The sequence below is a fragment of the Falco biarmicus genome, chromosome W, assembly GCF_023638135.1.
Source record: "Falco biarmicus isolate bFalBia1 chromosome W, bFalBia1.pri, whole genome shotgun sequence".
In the NCBI taxonomy this organism is placed as follows: domain Eukaryota; kingdom Metazoa; phylum Chordata; class Aves; order Falconiformes; family Falconidae; genus Falco; species Falco biarmicus.
Window position 1 is genome coordinate 10,920,516 of NC_079310.1, and position 18,140 is coordinate 10,938,655.

Here is an 18,140-nt window from a genome sequence, read left to right on the forward strand (position 1 = left end):
AGAGATAGGCCTTGCAAGATGCTGTTTGCTGATGCACTGTTACACTGGGGCATGGTCTCTGTTTCAGTTAGATGGTAACACAAATGGAAATTTGCAGCCCTGCCTTCTCCCTTCCCTCCAGCTCCCCTAATTTAGCGAGGATTTACTGTTAGGTTTTTACCGTAGGCCAGTATAACGCCTTTCTCTCAGTGGAGTGATGCCCCACTGAGCCCACGTTGAACAGGACCCATAACAGTGGGTATTTTATTAGGCTTTTGTTGGAGTATCTCACATCTTGTTCTAAATAGGTTCCTATTCTGCTCTTATCACCGCAGCATCTGAGCTCCTTCCCGTGACACATTAGACAGTGTGACTAATATCTGTTGCATACTGTTTGTTCTGTCACCTTTTCCCAAAGGGAGAAGTGTGTGAAACGTTAACATTTGCTGGCCTAATTTTATCTTGTGCATTGCTGTAACTTGTTTGTGCTGGGTTTGCATTATCTCTACAACCATTGCTGTGTGCTTGCACAGAGGAGGCAGGTGAAGGAAAGATACTGTGAACTTCAGGGAGAGGTAGGGAGGGTTTTGATAACTCTCTGCTACTTCTCCTTTGGAGTGAATTCCATACTGGGGTCCAGGAAAGGTCTGGCTCTCTTAAAGATGAGCTTTGTCCATAACTTATGTCAGAGGAGCAAATTTCTTCCCATGCTTTACCTCATGTGTGAAAAGGTCCAGTATTATGAAGACTATTTCTCAGGACAAGTCACCACAGCAAATATTGCCCCATGGAGAGAGCTCTGTTTATCCCAGAAAAGCTCAACACTTTGACCTCATGAGCCATGACCAAGCTCCACCCATGTCCTACCACACTGTGCACTTTCTAAGTTTAATCTTTGCCCTCATTCAAACAGCAGCTGAAGTTTAGCTGAAGTTTTTTCCCTTTTGGCTCTTCACAGATCATCCTGAGGAACCTGACTAATCAAGAAGTGGCCATGTTTACCTACGGTGAATGGCTGTCAAAGGTGAAAAATGCCAAGGGCAGTCTTGAGTGTGAGATGCCAGCTATCATAGATGACGAGCAGATGATGGAGGACACAACATACACTCTTCAGGTTAAAACCAGTGATGCTGGAGGTTTGTCCATGGTGGATATTTTATTACTTTTCTATTATGGAGTTAGATTTTTAGCAATGGAAAACATCTCCTTTTTAATTTGAAATTCTGTTAAAAAAAGCATCATTTAACCCTACCAAGCTGGAACACCGCCATTTTGTCTGGATGTTCATCATGACAGTGTGATTCAGTGGGATTCATCCTCATCTGAACTTCGGGCATGAAATATTTAGATACAAGGCCTAGATATGACTGCTCACTGCTTTCTCTGAAGACACCTTAACAGAAGCTATTGCCAGACCATGTTGCAGTGGTCAGGAGCTCCCTTTCTCTTTTTGGTTAGGTCAGATCCATCCACATAGGATGGATAAAAAGGTTATGGTCCAAGCTGGTGGGCTCCAGGTTTTCAGTCAGCGCTATCTACTTTGCCCAAAGAAGACAGCAATAATTCACTCTCCAAAGTGTTTTGAGACCATTTATCTCAGGCTGTGAAAAACCATCCCTAAATGCACACCAGATAAAAGAGGTGGATCAGAGTATAAAGAAAGCTGAAGCACTTCAAGAGCCAAGAAATGGGATTTTTATGTCATTTCCTGGGACCACTGCCTCTTTTCATGAGAACTTCTGTCAGGCTGCTGAATGAAAGCTGCAGCCACATAGAAGCTGCCTGATGCCAAAATGGGGCAAGCTAGACATTACCTTGTACGAAAGGTTGAACCTCAGAGGGGATTCTGCCACACCAGTACACATAATCACCTTCTGATCTCTACCTGTCTTTCTTTTCTTTTTTTCTTCCCCCCCCTCCCCCATCCCGATTTACCAGTGGTAATTTATGCAGCTTGTGAGGTTTGATCTGAGAATATCAAAATTCCCCTGGCAGAGTGTCTTCGTGCCACCACACCTTTTTTTATCTATTTGCTCTGCCTGCTGCTTGTCTGAAAAACATGTCATGAAATACGAAAAACAAAAGAGGGAGAGGAAGATTTTTTTATGTATCTGGCAATCCGTCTGGTATAATGGTAGATCTTTGGGTGACCTTTTTGTGAAATCCAGCCCTAACTCAGACAGGCAATGGAAATAGAAATGAGAGGAGAATAGAAGATGACAGCAACAGCAGACAGATCTGCCCTTCCCATCGAATGAAGACTGATGGGTATTAATGATGAAACATTTTATTTCATTATGAACAGCAACAACCAGTAGGAAAGAGTGGATTACAGAGAGGTTTCAGAGAGTCTGTTTATGATTAGATCACACAGCGCACTGACATAATGCTGAACTTTATCCAGCTCATCTGAAGAGGGTACAAGTCATGAACCATCTCCCCCCCCCCCCCCCTTGATCATTATGTATTCCACAATTACTCCTGGTTGGACCAATTCAGGAAGGAAGACTTTTTATCCTGGACAGTTAGTTTAAACACGTTATATCATTTCCTGCCACAGTGACATTGTTTAGGGACAATGCTCCACAAGGAATACAATTCGATGTGTTTATTTCTAGATATAATGTTTTTCTCTGCAATAGCTTTCAATTTGCCAGTGCATCTGAGGTATTGAGAAAAAAAAATAATTAATCTCAGCTATTTGTCACTCTCCACAAAATTATACTTCTGGTCTTAGTTCCTTCTAGTCTAGACTGCCTCTGGTCAATTCATCCAGGAGGGGCATCTTAATCAGTAGTTTGGATCATCCTCTGGAGCAGAGGTCCTCAAACTACGACCCACAGGCCGGATACGGCCCCCCAGGGTCTTCAATCCGGTCCCCGGTATTTAAAGACACACACACTCCCCCCCGCTGGGGGTTGGGGGGGGAATCCAAGCAGCTGCAGATGACTTCCTGCCACTTCATCCACGCACCGGCCCCCTGTTTAAAAAGTTTGAGGACCCCTGCTCTGGAGGGTCTCTCTCAGTCCCTCTTCATCAGATTCAGACAGAGCCAGCACAATTAATTTAGGCTAGATTGTTAAAGTTAGGGAAAATGAATCCCACAAAAATTGTCCTGTAGCCAACTGGAAAGCATCAGCCATTTCCTCCCCAACATACACACAGATTTAACAACAGTCTCATCCTAGTTTTTCCTCCAAGAAACCTTTGAGCCACCGTTTGGCCTTCCAGAAGTCATTCCATTTGAATGCTCATGTAACACACAGAGGTTGCATCAGGGAAAGGCTCCTCTTCTGCAAAGGTCAAATCTGTCTTTCAAAGGTCAAGTCCAGAGGCCACCAGAAGTACCTCAGGTGGCAGCTGTCAGAGTACATATAGAAAAGGGGAGAAGAGGTTGTTACAGCAGACACATGCCAAGTCCAATGGGTAATCTTTGGTTAAAACCAAAATCTGGATCTACTTTTGATCTTAGAAGAGAAGTAAAGCACAATCTCATTTTCTTCAAGGTATGACTTGTAGAGAGCTTTATAGCAGGTGCTGCAGGCCACGATGCCTGTGAAGGACCTTGAAGGCTAAAAGAAGAAAGAAAGTAAGATAAGGTTGGCTGAACGCCTAGAAGACAATTGGGATATGAAGCAAGGCTGGAGTGGATGCGTGATGCCACATCGGCAGCTGGCTGAGAACATGAAACTCACAGAGATAAGAAAGAAGAGAGGAAAAAAATGTAACAAGTTCAGTGTGTTTGTAACTTAGTAATTACTTAGTAATTAACCAATTATATGTAGCCAAGAAGTGTGTGAACAGTATTGATTAACCAATGATATTTTAGTATGTTGCGCGTGATCAAAAAACGAGGTTATATAAGTGTGGGTTTTGGACTAATAAAGGGTCTTCTGGTCAAATTCAGGAGTCCGTTCTTCAATCTCCTCAAATGGTGACCCCTACGGAGGAGTTCCGAAGCCTTGGAAGAATAAGGATGGAACCGGTTGATAAAAACAGCAGCTCATGGAGGAGGGCTGCGTTCCGGAGGAGACGTCTTGGCTGAACAATCGTCTTGCTGGCTGGACCGGGTAGACAACCTAAACCCTGGGGATAACACCTGTACGCATCAATACAGGTGAGCAGCCAAGAAACTTTAGAGATTTTAAATATTTGAAGAAATTTCAAGAAGCTTTAGAAACATGTACTCATTGAGACAGGTGAGCAGTCAAGAATCTTTAGAAACCTGTACTCATTGTGACAGGCGAGCAGCCAAAAAGCTTTAGAAACCTGTACGGATTGAGACAGGTGAGCAGCCAAAAACCTTTACAGACTTTAATAATTTTAAGAAATTTTAAGAGACCTTAGAAACTTTAGTAAATGGGTTCCCATATGTCTGCAGAGGAAAAAAGTATATTAAGGATGTTTCAGCATATTTTGCACAAAAGAGGAATTCTATATGAAAAAAGTAATTTGAGACTGTTGCTAGCCTGGTTAAAGAGCCAAGGCACCCCAGCTACCTCGACACAAATATTTGATGTTAGAATGTGGGAGTCAGCAGGAGAGCAAATTTGGGAAAAAGCATCTCGAGGAGATTTCACTGCTACCCAAGTTATGACTACTTGGAGATTAGTGCTCGAGACTTTGAAAGAGATGCGTGCAGAAAACCAGCTTGCAGGTTTTGCTAAGGAGGCTTGGTCGGAGACTGAGAAAGGGCAGGAAGCCAGTGTAATAAAACAAGATGTTGCTCAGCAGACGGAGCTGAATGAGAGCAAGGCTGAAGATAAAATTGAGCATATTTCTGATGAACTAGAAGGATCAGAGCTGGAGGACTCGGATGAGGATGGATAAGATGAAAATTTGTTAAATTTATGGTTGGAGGATTTGCAGTTAAAAAAGGAACAGTCAAAAGTAAGGAAGAAGCGACTGGTGCAACAGAGTGCTAATAAGGAAAGCAGTAGTGATAATGAAAATGATATCAGGAGACGGATTAAAGAAGAGTGGAGGAGAGTGCACTTGGAAAGTATGAAAGAGGGAGTGCACACGTTTCCCATGATATTACAAGATAGACACCCAGGCCAATAACAGGCGTTTCACTGGGAAATGATTAAGGAACTACAGAAAACTGTAATGCAAAATGGACTATATTCTCCTTTTACACAAAGTTTATTAGAGAATGTGATGATGAGTCTGCAGCTGGTGACTCTGTTAGAATGGATCTGTGACAAAGTGCTGGACTTTCTGCCTGATGACTCTTTGCAAATTCCTGCCTGGCAAGTGGTCAGCAGATGATTGTATGATGCTGCCGCGGAGGGGGACTCCGCGTCAGAAATGCATTTAGGACCTTGGTGGCAAATTCTGACTACTCTTCGCCAAGTGTGGACTAATTCTACTAACAGTGCTAAACCAGGGGAAACTGTAAATTCCACCAACAGTGCGAGTGCTAAACCAGGGGAAGCTGTAAATTCCACCAACAGTGCGACTCTTCTCAACACACTGTCAACAATGGCGACTCCATCCACACCTCCTTTGCCCCCAAAGCTCCTGTCACTGACTGCAGCAACCCTCACAACACAGGACCAAGCGCAGGAACAGGACAACTCAGACAATGATTCCATTGACACTGATAAACCTTTTGATCCAGGTCCTACAGATCTGGAAAAGGAGCTAGACCTTTTTCCTCCCCCCCGATGCATTGACTGCATTTTCGGGGAGGGTGAAAGGGGGTGTGAGGGATCAGTGGCAGGAATGCAAGTGGGAAGCGCTTAAGCGAGGGGATTTGGGAATCGCTATGGCATGTTCAGTATTTTGTCAGATAAATCAACCTTGAGAGTGGCAGCCTATACAATACGAGGCCGTTAAAGAATTAAGCAAAGCAGTGCGGGAAGGGGGGATTCATAGTACCTTTGCTATGTCCCTTCTTGAAGTGATGGCAGAGCCTTATACACTCACACTGCATGATTGGAAGTCATTGCTTTGTATGGTGCTAACTCTGACACAGTATATGATGTGGTTATCTGATTTTTGTGAACTATGTGTAGTGTCCTTGATTGAAAACCTTAATCGGGGAATTGCTGTTAACTATGAGCAGTTGGCTGGAGAAAATAATTGTGCTGATTCTGTGACTCAGGCAAGGTATCCTGCAGAGGGATTTTTAAAGGACCGAGGACATATGTTACCATTGTCCGGGTTGGACAACCCAGGCCTGTTAGTTAAAGCTGCAAAGCAACTTTAAATTGTCCTGGGAACAAGCAGGGTGAGAAAGAAAAAAGCTATGCACAAACAAGAAGCCAGGTGCAGAGCAAGTCCTGGGAATTGCGAAATCAGCACACTCTCATCGGCACACTCTGATCAGGCGCCTGCAGCATGCTCACCGATCAGCAACACGGACGCCCACGTGGCCAGAGACTTTTATCCAATCACCTGTGTGTAAAGTCGTGTGAGCGGTTGGTTTAAGTTATAAATATGACCTGTTTGTTTAATAAAGTGAGCACGGCATGTAGCCATATTGGTGTGATTGTCGTGACTTGGCTGACTCTCCACGGGGGACCCTCTTCAGTATCCCAGGGACAACTATTTGCAAATGAAGGAGATGGCTATTAAGGCAGTCCGGACACCGGAGTCTCACCACAGTCTTGCAGGGTCCTAGAGAGTCCTATATTAACTTTATTGATCGGCTTCAGAATATTTTGCAACAGCAAGTCGAGCATGAGGAAGCTCAAGGGTTGCTTTTAAAACAACTGGCTATGATAATGCCAATTATAATTGTAAACGGGCAACTTTCACAATTGCAACCCCAACACGTGTCAGATGATTATAACGCAGAACTCACAGCAGACTGTAACTCTCAGGTTGAGTTCTGGAATGCACTGTAACATGATTTTGCCTCTCTAATCTCTTCTGTAAGAATAGTACACACTCTTAACTTGCTTAGTAAATTAGACTGCTAGCTTGCTAAAGAAAGTAATACTACAAATACTATTTTTTTTTTCTGGCTTATCAAACAGATGGTGATTCTGTCCGTCATATTTTGTACAGAACTGAGTTGCTATTGATTGTTATTATTAGCATAGGGACACAAATGTGAAGACTTTGATAGGGTGTGTTATGTGAATCTGAGTGACCACTCTGAATCAAACCACAAAAGCATACAAAACTTAAAAGCCTTAAACAAAGATCTGCAGCAGAGCCACGGGCGGGATGCCTTTGGTCTCTTCTCACGGCTGGGAAACTTTGGGCCATGGATCAAAAGTATTACAGGATTTATTATAATTATCTTTAACCACTTTATTGATGTTTGCCTATATCTCTCATGCTTTTTTTCCTGTATTCAGCGTTTAGTTGATTGTAACCTAAATCAGGTCATGGTCACCCAGCTACGCATAACCTTTGCCTCGTCGCAATTAACAAGCAAAAGAGGATAGAGAATGTCTGAAGAGAGATATAGGAGAGGAAGATGGAGAATATCTGACCTAACAAGAGATGAGAGAACAGCTAGGTATTGTGAAGGAGAGTAGGAAAGATGAACATGGTTATCTAGTGATAAATAGGTGTCTGCGTGCTTGTAGTGACATATAGCTATGTAACTGCATGAATGATTTCTGCCCTGAGCCTGGTGGTGCATGCAGCTGCGGTTTGTGTCCGGGCTCAGAGATGTAAATATGGGCTTCTCTGTTATGGTAAAGTGTCTCTGGTTGCACAAAAAAAAAAAAAAAAAAAAAAAAAAAAAGAAGAAAAGGGTGACTAAGCTGTAAATACTGTATACTATTATCTTTCCTTTTTCTTAAGCAATGTTTTTATTTCCCTGTTTGTGTATATTTATATAGATATAGATATAGATATCTATAAAAACAAACAACCAACACAAAGCAACCAGAACATTTTGAGAAACTTTTATAGTTAACTTCTACATTTAATTCCAGTAACAATCTAAAGGTGTCCGTTTAGCTGTTTTAGTTCTAAGTTTTCATTGTATGCTTTCAGGTTCTTTGAAAAGCAGCAATAACAGTTGAACAATTATTTAAAGTAAAACTTTCTTCTACACAATTTTCACTTCCATGCTTTAGAACGGAGACACAGTGGAACACTCGCCCAAGTGCAAGATTTCAAGAGCTTTTAAGTAGGTTTTATCTTTTTTTTAGGATAGAAAATGTTTCTTAACAGCTTATATATAGAATTTACAAGTTAAACACAATTTCTCATGCTCATTTATTTGATTAGAAGTTTCTGATGGAATATTTTCATAAAATTTCCATAGCTTATTGCAAGTTTTTATAAATAATCATAAACCTATACGTTGAACTCTGTATGAAATGCGCTGATAACAAAAGTTTTACATTTTGTGAACCTGATTGAAATGTACACACATACACATAAAATAAGGCTAAAATTGGTAATTAAGTGATGATTAAAAAAAAAAGGAAAAAAAAAAAGAGGAATGAAGAGTCCATAATGTGTTAAAACAACCTTTTGAAAAAGAAAAAAAAAGCAAAAAAACCCCCAAACAAACAAAAAGGGGAAATTGTACAGAACAGAGACAGAGGGTTGTTTTGACATTGATAATGTGCAGCTGTGGCCTTGCTTTGAATGATGTGCAGCTGAGATCCTGCAGCAAAGAGTTAAATAACTTTGAGGGAGTATGAGAAGAAACTAGGATGAGACAGAAACAAAGGAGGAATGTGATCTCACCTCTAGAAGAGAAGGAAACATCATGAACAGCAGAGAGTAGCCTATAGTGAACATTACTAAGGAATGTGTTGTATGAAACTTTCGGACCATTCAGAGTCGATTCACAGTCAGTTACAAAAATTGAAGGACATGTCAAAGGACTTACAGAGTGAACTATTGGGAGATTGGTTGTGGAATCGTTTTAAGTCGTGGGGAATCACCAGATGGTTGCAGGAGCTTACAATACACAGAGGAATGTTGTTATTGGTAATTGTAGTTAATTGATGATTATTCCATGTATGTTGAATTGTATAAGATCTATGATTCAAAAGAAGTTTAACCTGTATGTTGTTTCTGTTAAAAATAAAGAAGGGGGAATTGTAGAGAGCTTTATGGCAAGTGCTGGAGGCCACGATGCCTGTGAAGGACCTTGAAGGCTAAAAGAAGAAAGAAAGTAAGATAAGGTTGGCTGAATGCCTAGAAGACAATCGGGATATGAAGCAAGGCTGGAGTGGATGTGTGATGCCACATCGGCAGCTGGCTGAGAACATGAAACTCACAGAGATAAGAAAGAAGAGAGGGAAAAAACCGTAACAAGTTCAGTGTGTCTGTAACTTAGTAATTAACCAATTATATGTAGCCAAGAAGTGTGTGAACAGTATTGATTAACCAATGATATTTTAGTATGTTGCGCGTGATCAAAAAACGAGGTTATATAAGTGTGGGTTTTGGACTAATAAAGGGTCTTCTGGTCAAATTCAGGAGTCCGTTCTTCAATCTCCTCAATGACCCACAGACACAGCTGCAACAGAGCCAGGCAACCTGATGGTTCTTTCTGTGGCACAAAAATGTCCTCGTTGGTTCATTTGTATTTACGCAGACTTTCTGTATTCTGTATGCAGGCATCAGGTACATGGTAATGCAACAAAGATGGAGAAAGAATAAATACTGCTTTCTCATTTTCCAAGCATTAATGAAGCAGAAGGTTTTTATCTCCGCTGTTATAAGATTAAATAGTATGTTGACAGTTCAGCTACAGCCTACAAATTACATAATTTAGGACAGTTGGTGTCAGTTCCTAGTGCCTTATCCAAGTCTCTGTTAAGTCAAAACAAGGTCATTCTTTGGCCTCGGAAGGCTGTGACTCAAGCCCCCAGTTTGTTTAAAAATTATGCAATTCAATAAAAATCCTAAAATCATAGACACTTTTGTTGGAAGGGGTCTCTGGAGATTATTTCATCCATCTTCCTTCTCAAAAGACTATTGCCAGCACTAGGTCACATCAGCTATCAGCTAAGACTGCCCAGCTGAGTCTTGAAGACCTCCAGGGATAGTGATGCCACCACCTCCCCAGGCACCTGATACAGACCTGTTCTGTTATCATAAGAAACATTTTTTTCCTGATGCCTGAACCTCCTTAGCAACTTGTTACTGTGGCTTCTTGGGGTATGGTCTGACATCTCCACAGTACATGACCCTGTCATTGTTGTCACTGTCCCTCCATGTCATCAAGGGGCCCTTGTTCACCTGCCCCTGCTCATCTCCTTTGGCTTCTCCTCAGCGTTGTTTTCCCAGCTCCTGTCCATCTTGGCAACCATCTGCTGAGCCCTCAGTGTCTCAACATGACCCAGGAATTCAAACTGGCAGCATTGTGAAAGTATGGGTTTCTCAGTGCTGAGCAAAGGAGATAAGACCTTCCTTTCAGGTTCTGGCCATGCTCCTCCTGACGTAGCCCAATATACCATTTGCATTGAACACGGAGAACTTGCTGTTAGCTCAGATTCAACCTGAATATGAATGTTACTGCTGTAACCTTTGGGTCTTCTTCAACTTCCTAGCACGTACACATGCACGGTTTATTCCACCCCAGATGCTGAACTTTGCATTTCTCCTTGCCGAACTTCATGGGATTTCTGCTTGCCTGGTCCTCAAGCTTCTCAAGGTCCATCTGGGTTGGAATTCTGCCATTCAGCACATCAGTCACTCCCCCAAATTTAATGTTAGCTGGAAAACCACTGAGGATGCGCTCTGTCATTGCTTAGGCTGTTGATGACGAAGTTCAGGGCTGCAGACCCCAGTATCAACCCATGTACTATTGCACTGGTTGCCAGCTGAGGCTTGTGCAACCACAATACCTCTTCATCTGTCAAATCGGTTACAGTTCCTAAATATACCTGGCAGTTTCCTGGAATTAAAAACGACGACAACAACAAAAAACAGGGACCCAAACAGGTGAAACGTACATTGATTCAGCAATTTCTGTTCTTTTCTTCCCCGTCTCCTGCTAATTGCTTCTGAGGGAAATGTCATGGCATGAGGCCTTCATCAGCTTCTTCCTGCAGGGAAGGTTTTGCTAAGAAACAGTTGCTTCTGTGCTTTTTGAGACCTTGCATTAATTGGGAGCCTGCTCCTTGTAAGGAAATGGACTTCAGTTTGCTTTGTTCCTCACCTCAGCAAGCTTTAGGGTCATACAAGGTACTGCCAGATGAACTGCCTGAATCCCTGATGCTTTCTCATCCTTAAGTCCTTCTTAGGGATCTGCTGAAAATCAGCCCTGATTTAACACAGGCAATTTTTCACGTAAACACCACATGTTCCTTTGTCTTTTCTCTATATGACTCTTTCTCCTCCTTTTTTTTTTTCTTTTTTTTTTTTCAGTCCTTCTATAAGAAGAATTGTGAATTCTTCCTAATTTCTGTATTCAAATAATTATTCCAAAGCAGTGGTAGCTTTCTCAAAAAGTTTTGTGTCCCCCCTCAACTTTGTCTCTGCATTGTGTTGTGAATGGAGCTGTGGGAAATACTGTTCGTGTGGCCTAAAGTGAATTTACAATACCCTTGTGTAAGAAAAGGCTTGGCAGGTGGTTAGAGATTTCAAAGCTGGGCTATCTAACCGAGGGCAGCAGACGCTGAGTGTCTTTATAAGACAGATTTGGGTTTGATTATCTCATTTTCATTTTCTAAAATGTAAGGGCTTTGGTTCTGACACAGCAATGAATGTCTGCCCGCATGGAATCAAATCAAATCTTTCTATGAATCTGCTTTTTTATTATGGCATCAAAACTAAAAAGCAATAATTTTGGTCAAATTAGAAGTAGTGCCAGATAAAATTGTTGTAACACTTTCAGCTAAAATGTTCATACGGTCACTGCAGGTGGTGGTTTGGCCTTGAACTCTCTAAAAGTCAGGAAAATTGACAGCATGGCTATTTTCTGCAGCAAAGTATGGACAGTAATGGGCATATGGAATTTAATCAGGTAATAAAGATCATCTTAGAAATTATTTTTTTCTTAACAAGTACATAAGGTGGGAGCTGGTGGGGCAAAATGTTGCATGAGAAACTGGGGCTTTTTCCATTAAATGCAGCATGGACAGTGTTTTGAGAAATAGGAATATTGAAGGAAGACCTACGGGAGGGGAAAGGGGGGTCACAAGATGCTGTAGTGGTTTGGTTGACGATCTGCACTTTGCTTTCAAATCCCTGTGCCGTACAACAGAGAGAGAGCAGCACAAGACAGAGCCCAGAGACATGTCCTGGGTGCCACAGGACAGCTTGGAGGAGGTTGTGGGACTGCAGAAGACCACAGTGTGGAAAACGGACTGTGGCTCAGTGGGAAGCCCAGGCCAATGTGCACTAATACTTTGTAGCTAGAAAAGTTTAAATATGTTCTTTTAATGCTCTTTCATAGATTTCTAGGTAAGTCACTTCCTAAGCTACCTTGGAAAAATGGGAGTCACGACACTGGCAGCCTCCTCAAAGTGATGCGATGCACAGTGCTCCATCAGCACTCCTGCTTCCCCTTAGTACTGCTGGCATCATGGTCACTGTACCTTGAATGCAAGGGTGAAATGCAGCTGTATTTGGGGGACAGGCTGGAAGAACTGGTTTGTTAGCTACCATGGCGTGTCCTCTTTGCAGAATCCTGCACTGAAATTCATTGACTATGCCCAGAGAAACCTGAGCATCACTGCAGCCTCTCCCAGCCTGCCTTTGCTGCCTCCATTTCCATGCCACCGGAGGCTGGGGGTCACCCCTGTATATCAGGCTAGCTTCTGACGATGTGATTTGCTCTTTCCTTCCAGGAGCAGGCACCGACGCCAACGTGTCCTTGATCCTGTTTGGGGAGAATGGGCACAGCAGGACCCTGGCTCTGAAAGAGTCCAACAAGTCTAACAAGTTAGAGAGGAACCATATGGATGAATTCAGCTTCTCGGACATGCTGAGCCTGGAAGATCTCTGCAAAGTGCAGATCTGGCACAACAACAAAGGTCAGGGCAGTGATTGGGAGGGTGGGAGAGGTTGGGCCAACATTTTCACTCGAGGAAAGGCATCCTGATACATGGACATGGGGCAGGCTGAGGGCACTGTTCCCAGGTCTGCTGCAGCCTGCATCATCTCAAGGGTTTTACCTGGATCCTGTGTCCCAGCTTGCCTGTCTAGACATACCCCCTTCATGCAGGACACCGTTTCCTCTGCAAGCTGGTGTAGCATCTGCTCCAATGTGGCCCCACCTTCAGCCTAAGCTTATAGCCACTGCTGGAGCACAGATGATGATAGCTCCTCCAAAGCACAGCCATCCAGCCAGTTATCCCAACACTCCAACTCCATTAATGTAATAACTTTTTCACAGGCCAGTATGGCACTTTCCTAGCAATTTAATGCTATCAGCCTGACACTGACACATGGGGTAATGCAGGTTGACATAACATAGTGAGCTGTAGAAGACAGGAATAAATATCTGTGTCTGTCTTTATTAAAAGACACTGCACCTCAGCCAGTGAATGTGCAGTGCCCTGTTGAGAGAGATTCTGACATTTCCCTGCTGCCGGACACCCTAAGTGGTTTCACAAACAGCAGAGCAGCACTCGGTACCACTGTCACAGTCATTTGTGTTGTTATTCAGGCACCAAGCAGCATCTTGTAACAAATGTGTCGCTCCCCCTGCTGTGATGACATCTTGTCCTATCCCATCTTCATCTAAAAAAGATGATTTTGCACTGACAATGACTTGCTTGCTAATGGCTGGCCCTTGCTGCAGCCCAAAGGTGAAGCCTGATGGCTCCCGTAGACCCACCTGGATCAGTATTAACAAGGCAGTTTGGGCAGTAGCATTTGTCAAAGTCCTGGGAGGAATGGCAGCAGTACTACCCAACCTTCACGTGGTTTTACTGGGGCTGCTGGTTTACGGCTGGGCTGGGGTTATATGTCATCATGCACACTCATTAATTGATTAACCTCTGTAGTATCATATTATATAGCTGGTGCTGAACACAGTAAGGGAGGTGCTTTTACCTGGTATTAGTTGCCAAAACACTTATTTTTTGAATCTACAGTTCGGATGCAGAAATGGAAAGGGCTATCAGAATACCCAGTAGAGTTTTAGTTAATCTGATAATAGATTATCTGTTAATTAATAGATAATTGATAGTTAATAGATATAATATTATCAAATTGTATATACTATGTATTATATTATATATAGTATATACAGTATACGATATATAATATAACACATAAAATATATTGTATAGCAATATACAAAATAAAATAGTTAATAGATAATAGTTGATCTGATAATAGAGAGTTAATCTGCAGTTGCAAGGGTGGTTCAGATGTCCTGAGAGCAGCAAGGAATCAACATGGACTTGCAGACTCATTTTCAGATATATTACCATCTAAGATGTCTACAAAATGAACATTTTCCTCAAGAGGCATTGTGGCTGTGCTAACAGAATGAAATACACCCACCAGATGAGAGCTGATCCTTAGGGCTCAGGCACGCGAACAGGCTGGGGTGTAGGAAAATGAGAACTGGATCAGGGTCGGTCAAGCCTGGCAGCTGTTTCCAACAGCAGCAGCACTGGATGCTCGAGGAAGAGGAGGAACTGAGTGAGCGTGTGTAATCTTTCCCCAGTCCTCTGCATCTTACTACACATAGCTCAGGGCATCTCCTGACATGAGTACTATTCTTGTCCATAAGTGAATTTTCTCATTCAAGTGCCTGTCCAGATGCTCCAGGAGACATTTAGCACCCACAGCATTCCATGGAAATGAGTCCCATGGGTCCGCTTTCTGCTGTATGACATGACAAGCAAACCCCCGTTAATCCAGGTGGTTTTGCTGCCTTTTCTTTCTTGCACAAGTGATCACAGTTCACCTTCTCTGTGCCACTGATGATACTGATACAGACTGGGGAGTTACCACCTTGCAGCTGAGTTATGGTAATGGCTATCTACATGCTCTTCGTTAGTGGCAAAGTGACAGAGTTTAGCCTTAGGCTAAGCAGTAAATAGGCTCAATTAGTTTAAATTTGCTGTGGGCTAAAAGCATGTACCCAGATAGCCACCATAGGTCAGCTAAAATAGTAAACCATGTGTCCAGAACCTGAAATATTAATACACATTGCAACCTCATATTCTCATTCCTTATTTCCCTCGTATCACTGGTTTGTGTTTACAAGTAAGAGTTAATACGGCTTTATGAGACCTCGCTGGCTGCAGGGTTAAGCCTTGGACAAACAACATGCTCAGGTTTTGTTCAGCAAAAATGTACTTGGTTTTCCTCCCAGAAAGGACAACTGTAGTTTAAATCATAACATATGCTGCCTTCATTGTTCCTGCATTAGTCATGTGAAAGGCATATCCTATCTAAAACTTCACACAATGCAGCATGACAGTTTGTTGGGTGGGTAGAGTATTTATTACTACTGGGATCCCAAGATATTGCTCTCCTTTGCATATATGCTTGCTCTTTCTATATAATTTATACAAATTGGCTGTGCCACTAGTTAGAAATTCCTGGCTCCATTTTTTTTGGAAAGGAATAGTGGGGTCAGGGGTTGAGGGTCATGTATGGTTTTTGTCAGATGCTTGGGGAACTTTGGGTATTAAGGAAAAATGTGCTTGTATTTACCACTTCAGGCATCAGATGTTGATCATTCTTTCTTTTTTTTTTTTTTCCTTTTTGGACTAAATGGTTCCCTGCCAATGCTCTGCAGAAGACACAGTCTCACACTGGTCTACCCCATTGCTCGTCTTTAAATCACAGATGCTGCATTTGCCTTCTCTGGAAAAGCATGTCAGTTTTATGTTCCCACTTTAATGCTTTTAAATGCCATTTTCCCCACAAAAACTGCTGAGTGGCATCTCTGTAGGAGATATAAAGGAGGAATGAAGCCCCCATTTAATTCCCCTGACTTCAGTAAAATTGATTAGGGAAGAAGTTGGTGCTCATATGAAAACAGGCAGTTTAGAGACTTCACAACTACCATGTCAAGGAACTTATTCCTCAGTTTTTTAGGTGTTTAGACCTCACCAGCGAGAGTCTGGTAACAATTAATTGCTGTGAATGAGATTTAGTTTTAAGTTTTGCTCCATGCCTTTTTATCTTGCCCCTATTTAGTTTGAGATACTGATGTTCGACCCAATATATTTAGACTCTCTGAGAAAATTTAATCATTTCCAGACTCCCCATCTCCTGATCTCAGATAGGCACTATGTAGTTCCTCATATCTCAGTTCATTTCTTCTACATTTATGCAAGATCAGTATCTGTAGGGCTGGAGAAATGCTGGCTTTCTAAATATAGGCCTCAATTTTTTTCTCTGGTTTAAGGGCTAAATCACCATTCTGGAAGAATGGCTTAAAGTTTCTCAGTATCTCAGTAATAGAATTATTTACCCAGAAAAAGCTTTTTTCTTCCCTTTTTTTGTTTGTTTTTGTTGTTGTTGTTGCCTTTTTCTCCTTGCAACAAGGAGATATGTGGAATCTGGATTTAGCTCCTTCATCTGCCCAAGCAGATTTGAACCCCAATGATAAGCAGTCTTTCTGAAGTCATTAATTTCAGAGTCTTGATTATCTCAGTTTCCATCAGCCAAGGGGAGCCAGGAAGAGTCTAATTATGGATAAACCAGACTTCTCTGTGTTATTACAGGAGCAAAGACTGAGGTAAATAACAAGGTTATGCAGCCCAACTTCTTTGCCTCAACAGGGCTCTCCTCTCAATTGCACCAACTGCTATGACATTGTCTAACTGAGTTTTAAGTAGCCTAACTGCCCCGGCGACTCCTTTTGGGTGGCTCTTCCAGTGGAGAAAGTATCTTATTCCCCTTTCTTGATCTGGACCCAAGTCAAAAACATTAACATGCCCTTGTTTTTCCTTTTCTTCTTCTGAAGGAACTACCTTTATAAGGAGCAGTATCTTGGATCAGATTTTAAATTGCCCAGGCCTTAACCTCACAGCACAAGGCTTTTCCAGAGAGATGTTTCTGCAACTCATGGACATGATTCCAAAGCTTTTGGGCACCTGTAGGCCATAAATTATTAGAAGAAACCTAAAGATCTGCCTTTTTAGCCCTTTGTAAGGATGTGCTCAGATCTCAGACTTGAGAAGGGCTTTTTTAAGCCCTCTTCTCAGCGCTTGACTGCTGCCTCATAAACTCTGTTGATCCATGGGACAGATTTGTTGAATAGTTTCTGCTTTAAATAAAAAGTGAGAGGAAGAGAAATGGATGTGTAGAATTGCCCAAGGAGAGTAGAGTCCATCATCTCCCCCTGTTCTGTTGATGGCTCAGTACAGAGGAAGACAATGACAGCTCCTGCGTCCTTCTGGATGGATTGAAGTCAACACCTTAGACAAGGCACAAATGGGCATGCATGCTGCAGACTGGTGTAACACACCAGCAACCATACTATGGCTGCTTAGTCCTTCAGATTGCCCAAATCTGGCTTCAGCCCCTCAAGAGACCCCAGTACCGACCCCCAGAGCCCTCCTCACATGCCATGCACCTTCCTCTCTCTTCCATGGTGAGTGTTTTCCTTACGCTCAACAGTCCTATCACAAAGATGTGCTACAGGCATCACGGCACAAGCAGAAGACACTGCAAAGATCTCACAGTTCAGAGCTGACATAAAGTAGGAAAAAAAATGTAAGCAAATAAAACAGCAAGTTTAGAGAGAAGGCAAAGACTTCAGCGTTGACCTTGCACAGTCATTTATTTCTTCCCAATCTCCTGTAACTGCAGAACCCTTCACCACAGAGTGGAAAGAGCCCAAAAGGCCAGATACAGCTGTAGAATTAGCAATTCTGTAAAAGCTTTTCTACAAGCTTCCTTTGCTCCTCTTGGGAACAAATTATTCTGCATCCTCATTAAATGCTTTCGCATCAAGTATGCCTCAATAAAACACAAAACACGCTTCAATTGCAAGAATATCATCTGAGAAACTGTTATATCTTTGCTCTGAGCTATTAAGTGTAGTAGTTTCTATGTAAGACGTGTGGGGTTTTTTTGTCTGAGAGTAATTTATGGGTGGTTTTGACCCGAGTCAAATCCTGGACTGAACAAGTTGCATGGACAACAGGGTGCGAGGGGCAGGGGACCTATTTTCTAAAACTGTCCCAAGTGTTAAGCTTTTACTTTGTCAAATGTTGTGAGAGGTTTTGCATTGCTTGTCTGTTCTGATGAGAAATGTTGTGGTGTGAACTAACATGATCCTAAAGGAGAGATATACAAAATGG

General features: G+C 42.3%; 1 protein-coding gene across 1 annotated transcript in view; it reads left to right on the plus strand.

The window, feature by feature from the left end:
• LOXHD1 (lipoxygenase homology PLAT domains 1) overlaps positions 1-18,140 on the plus strand; it is a 148,139-nt gene that overhangs the window by 113,646 nt on the left and 16,353 nt on the right. The window contains 2 exon segments of the mRNA XM_056323194.1: positions 938-1,115; positions 12,708-12,893. Of these exon segments, the coding sequence (XP_056179169.1) occupies positions 938-1,115; positions 12,708-12,893 (364 nt within the window).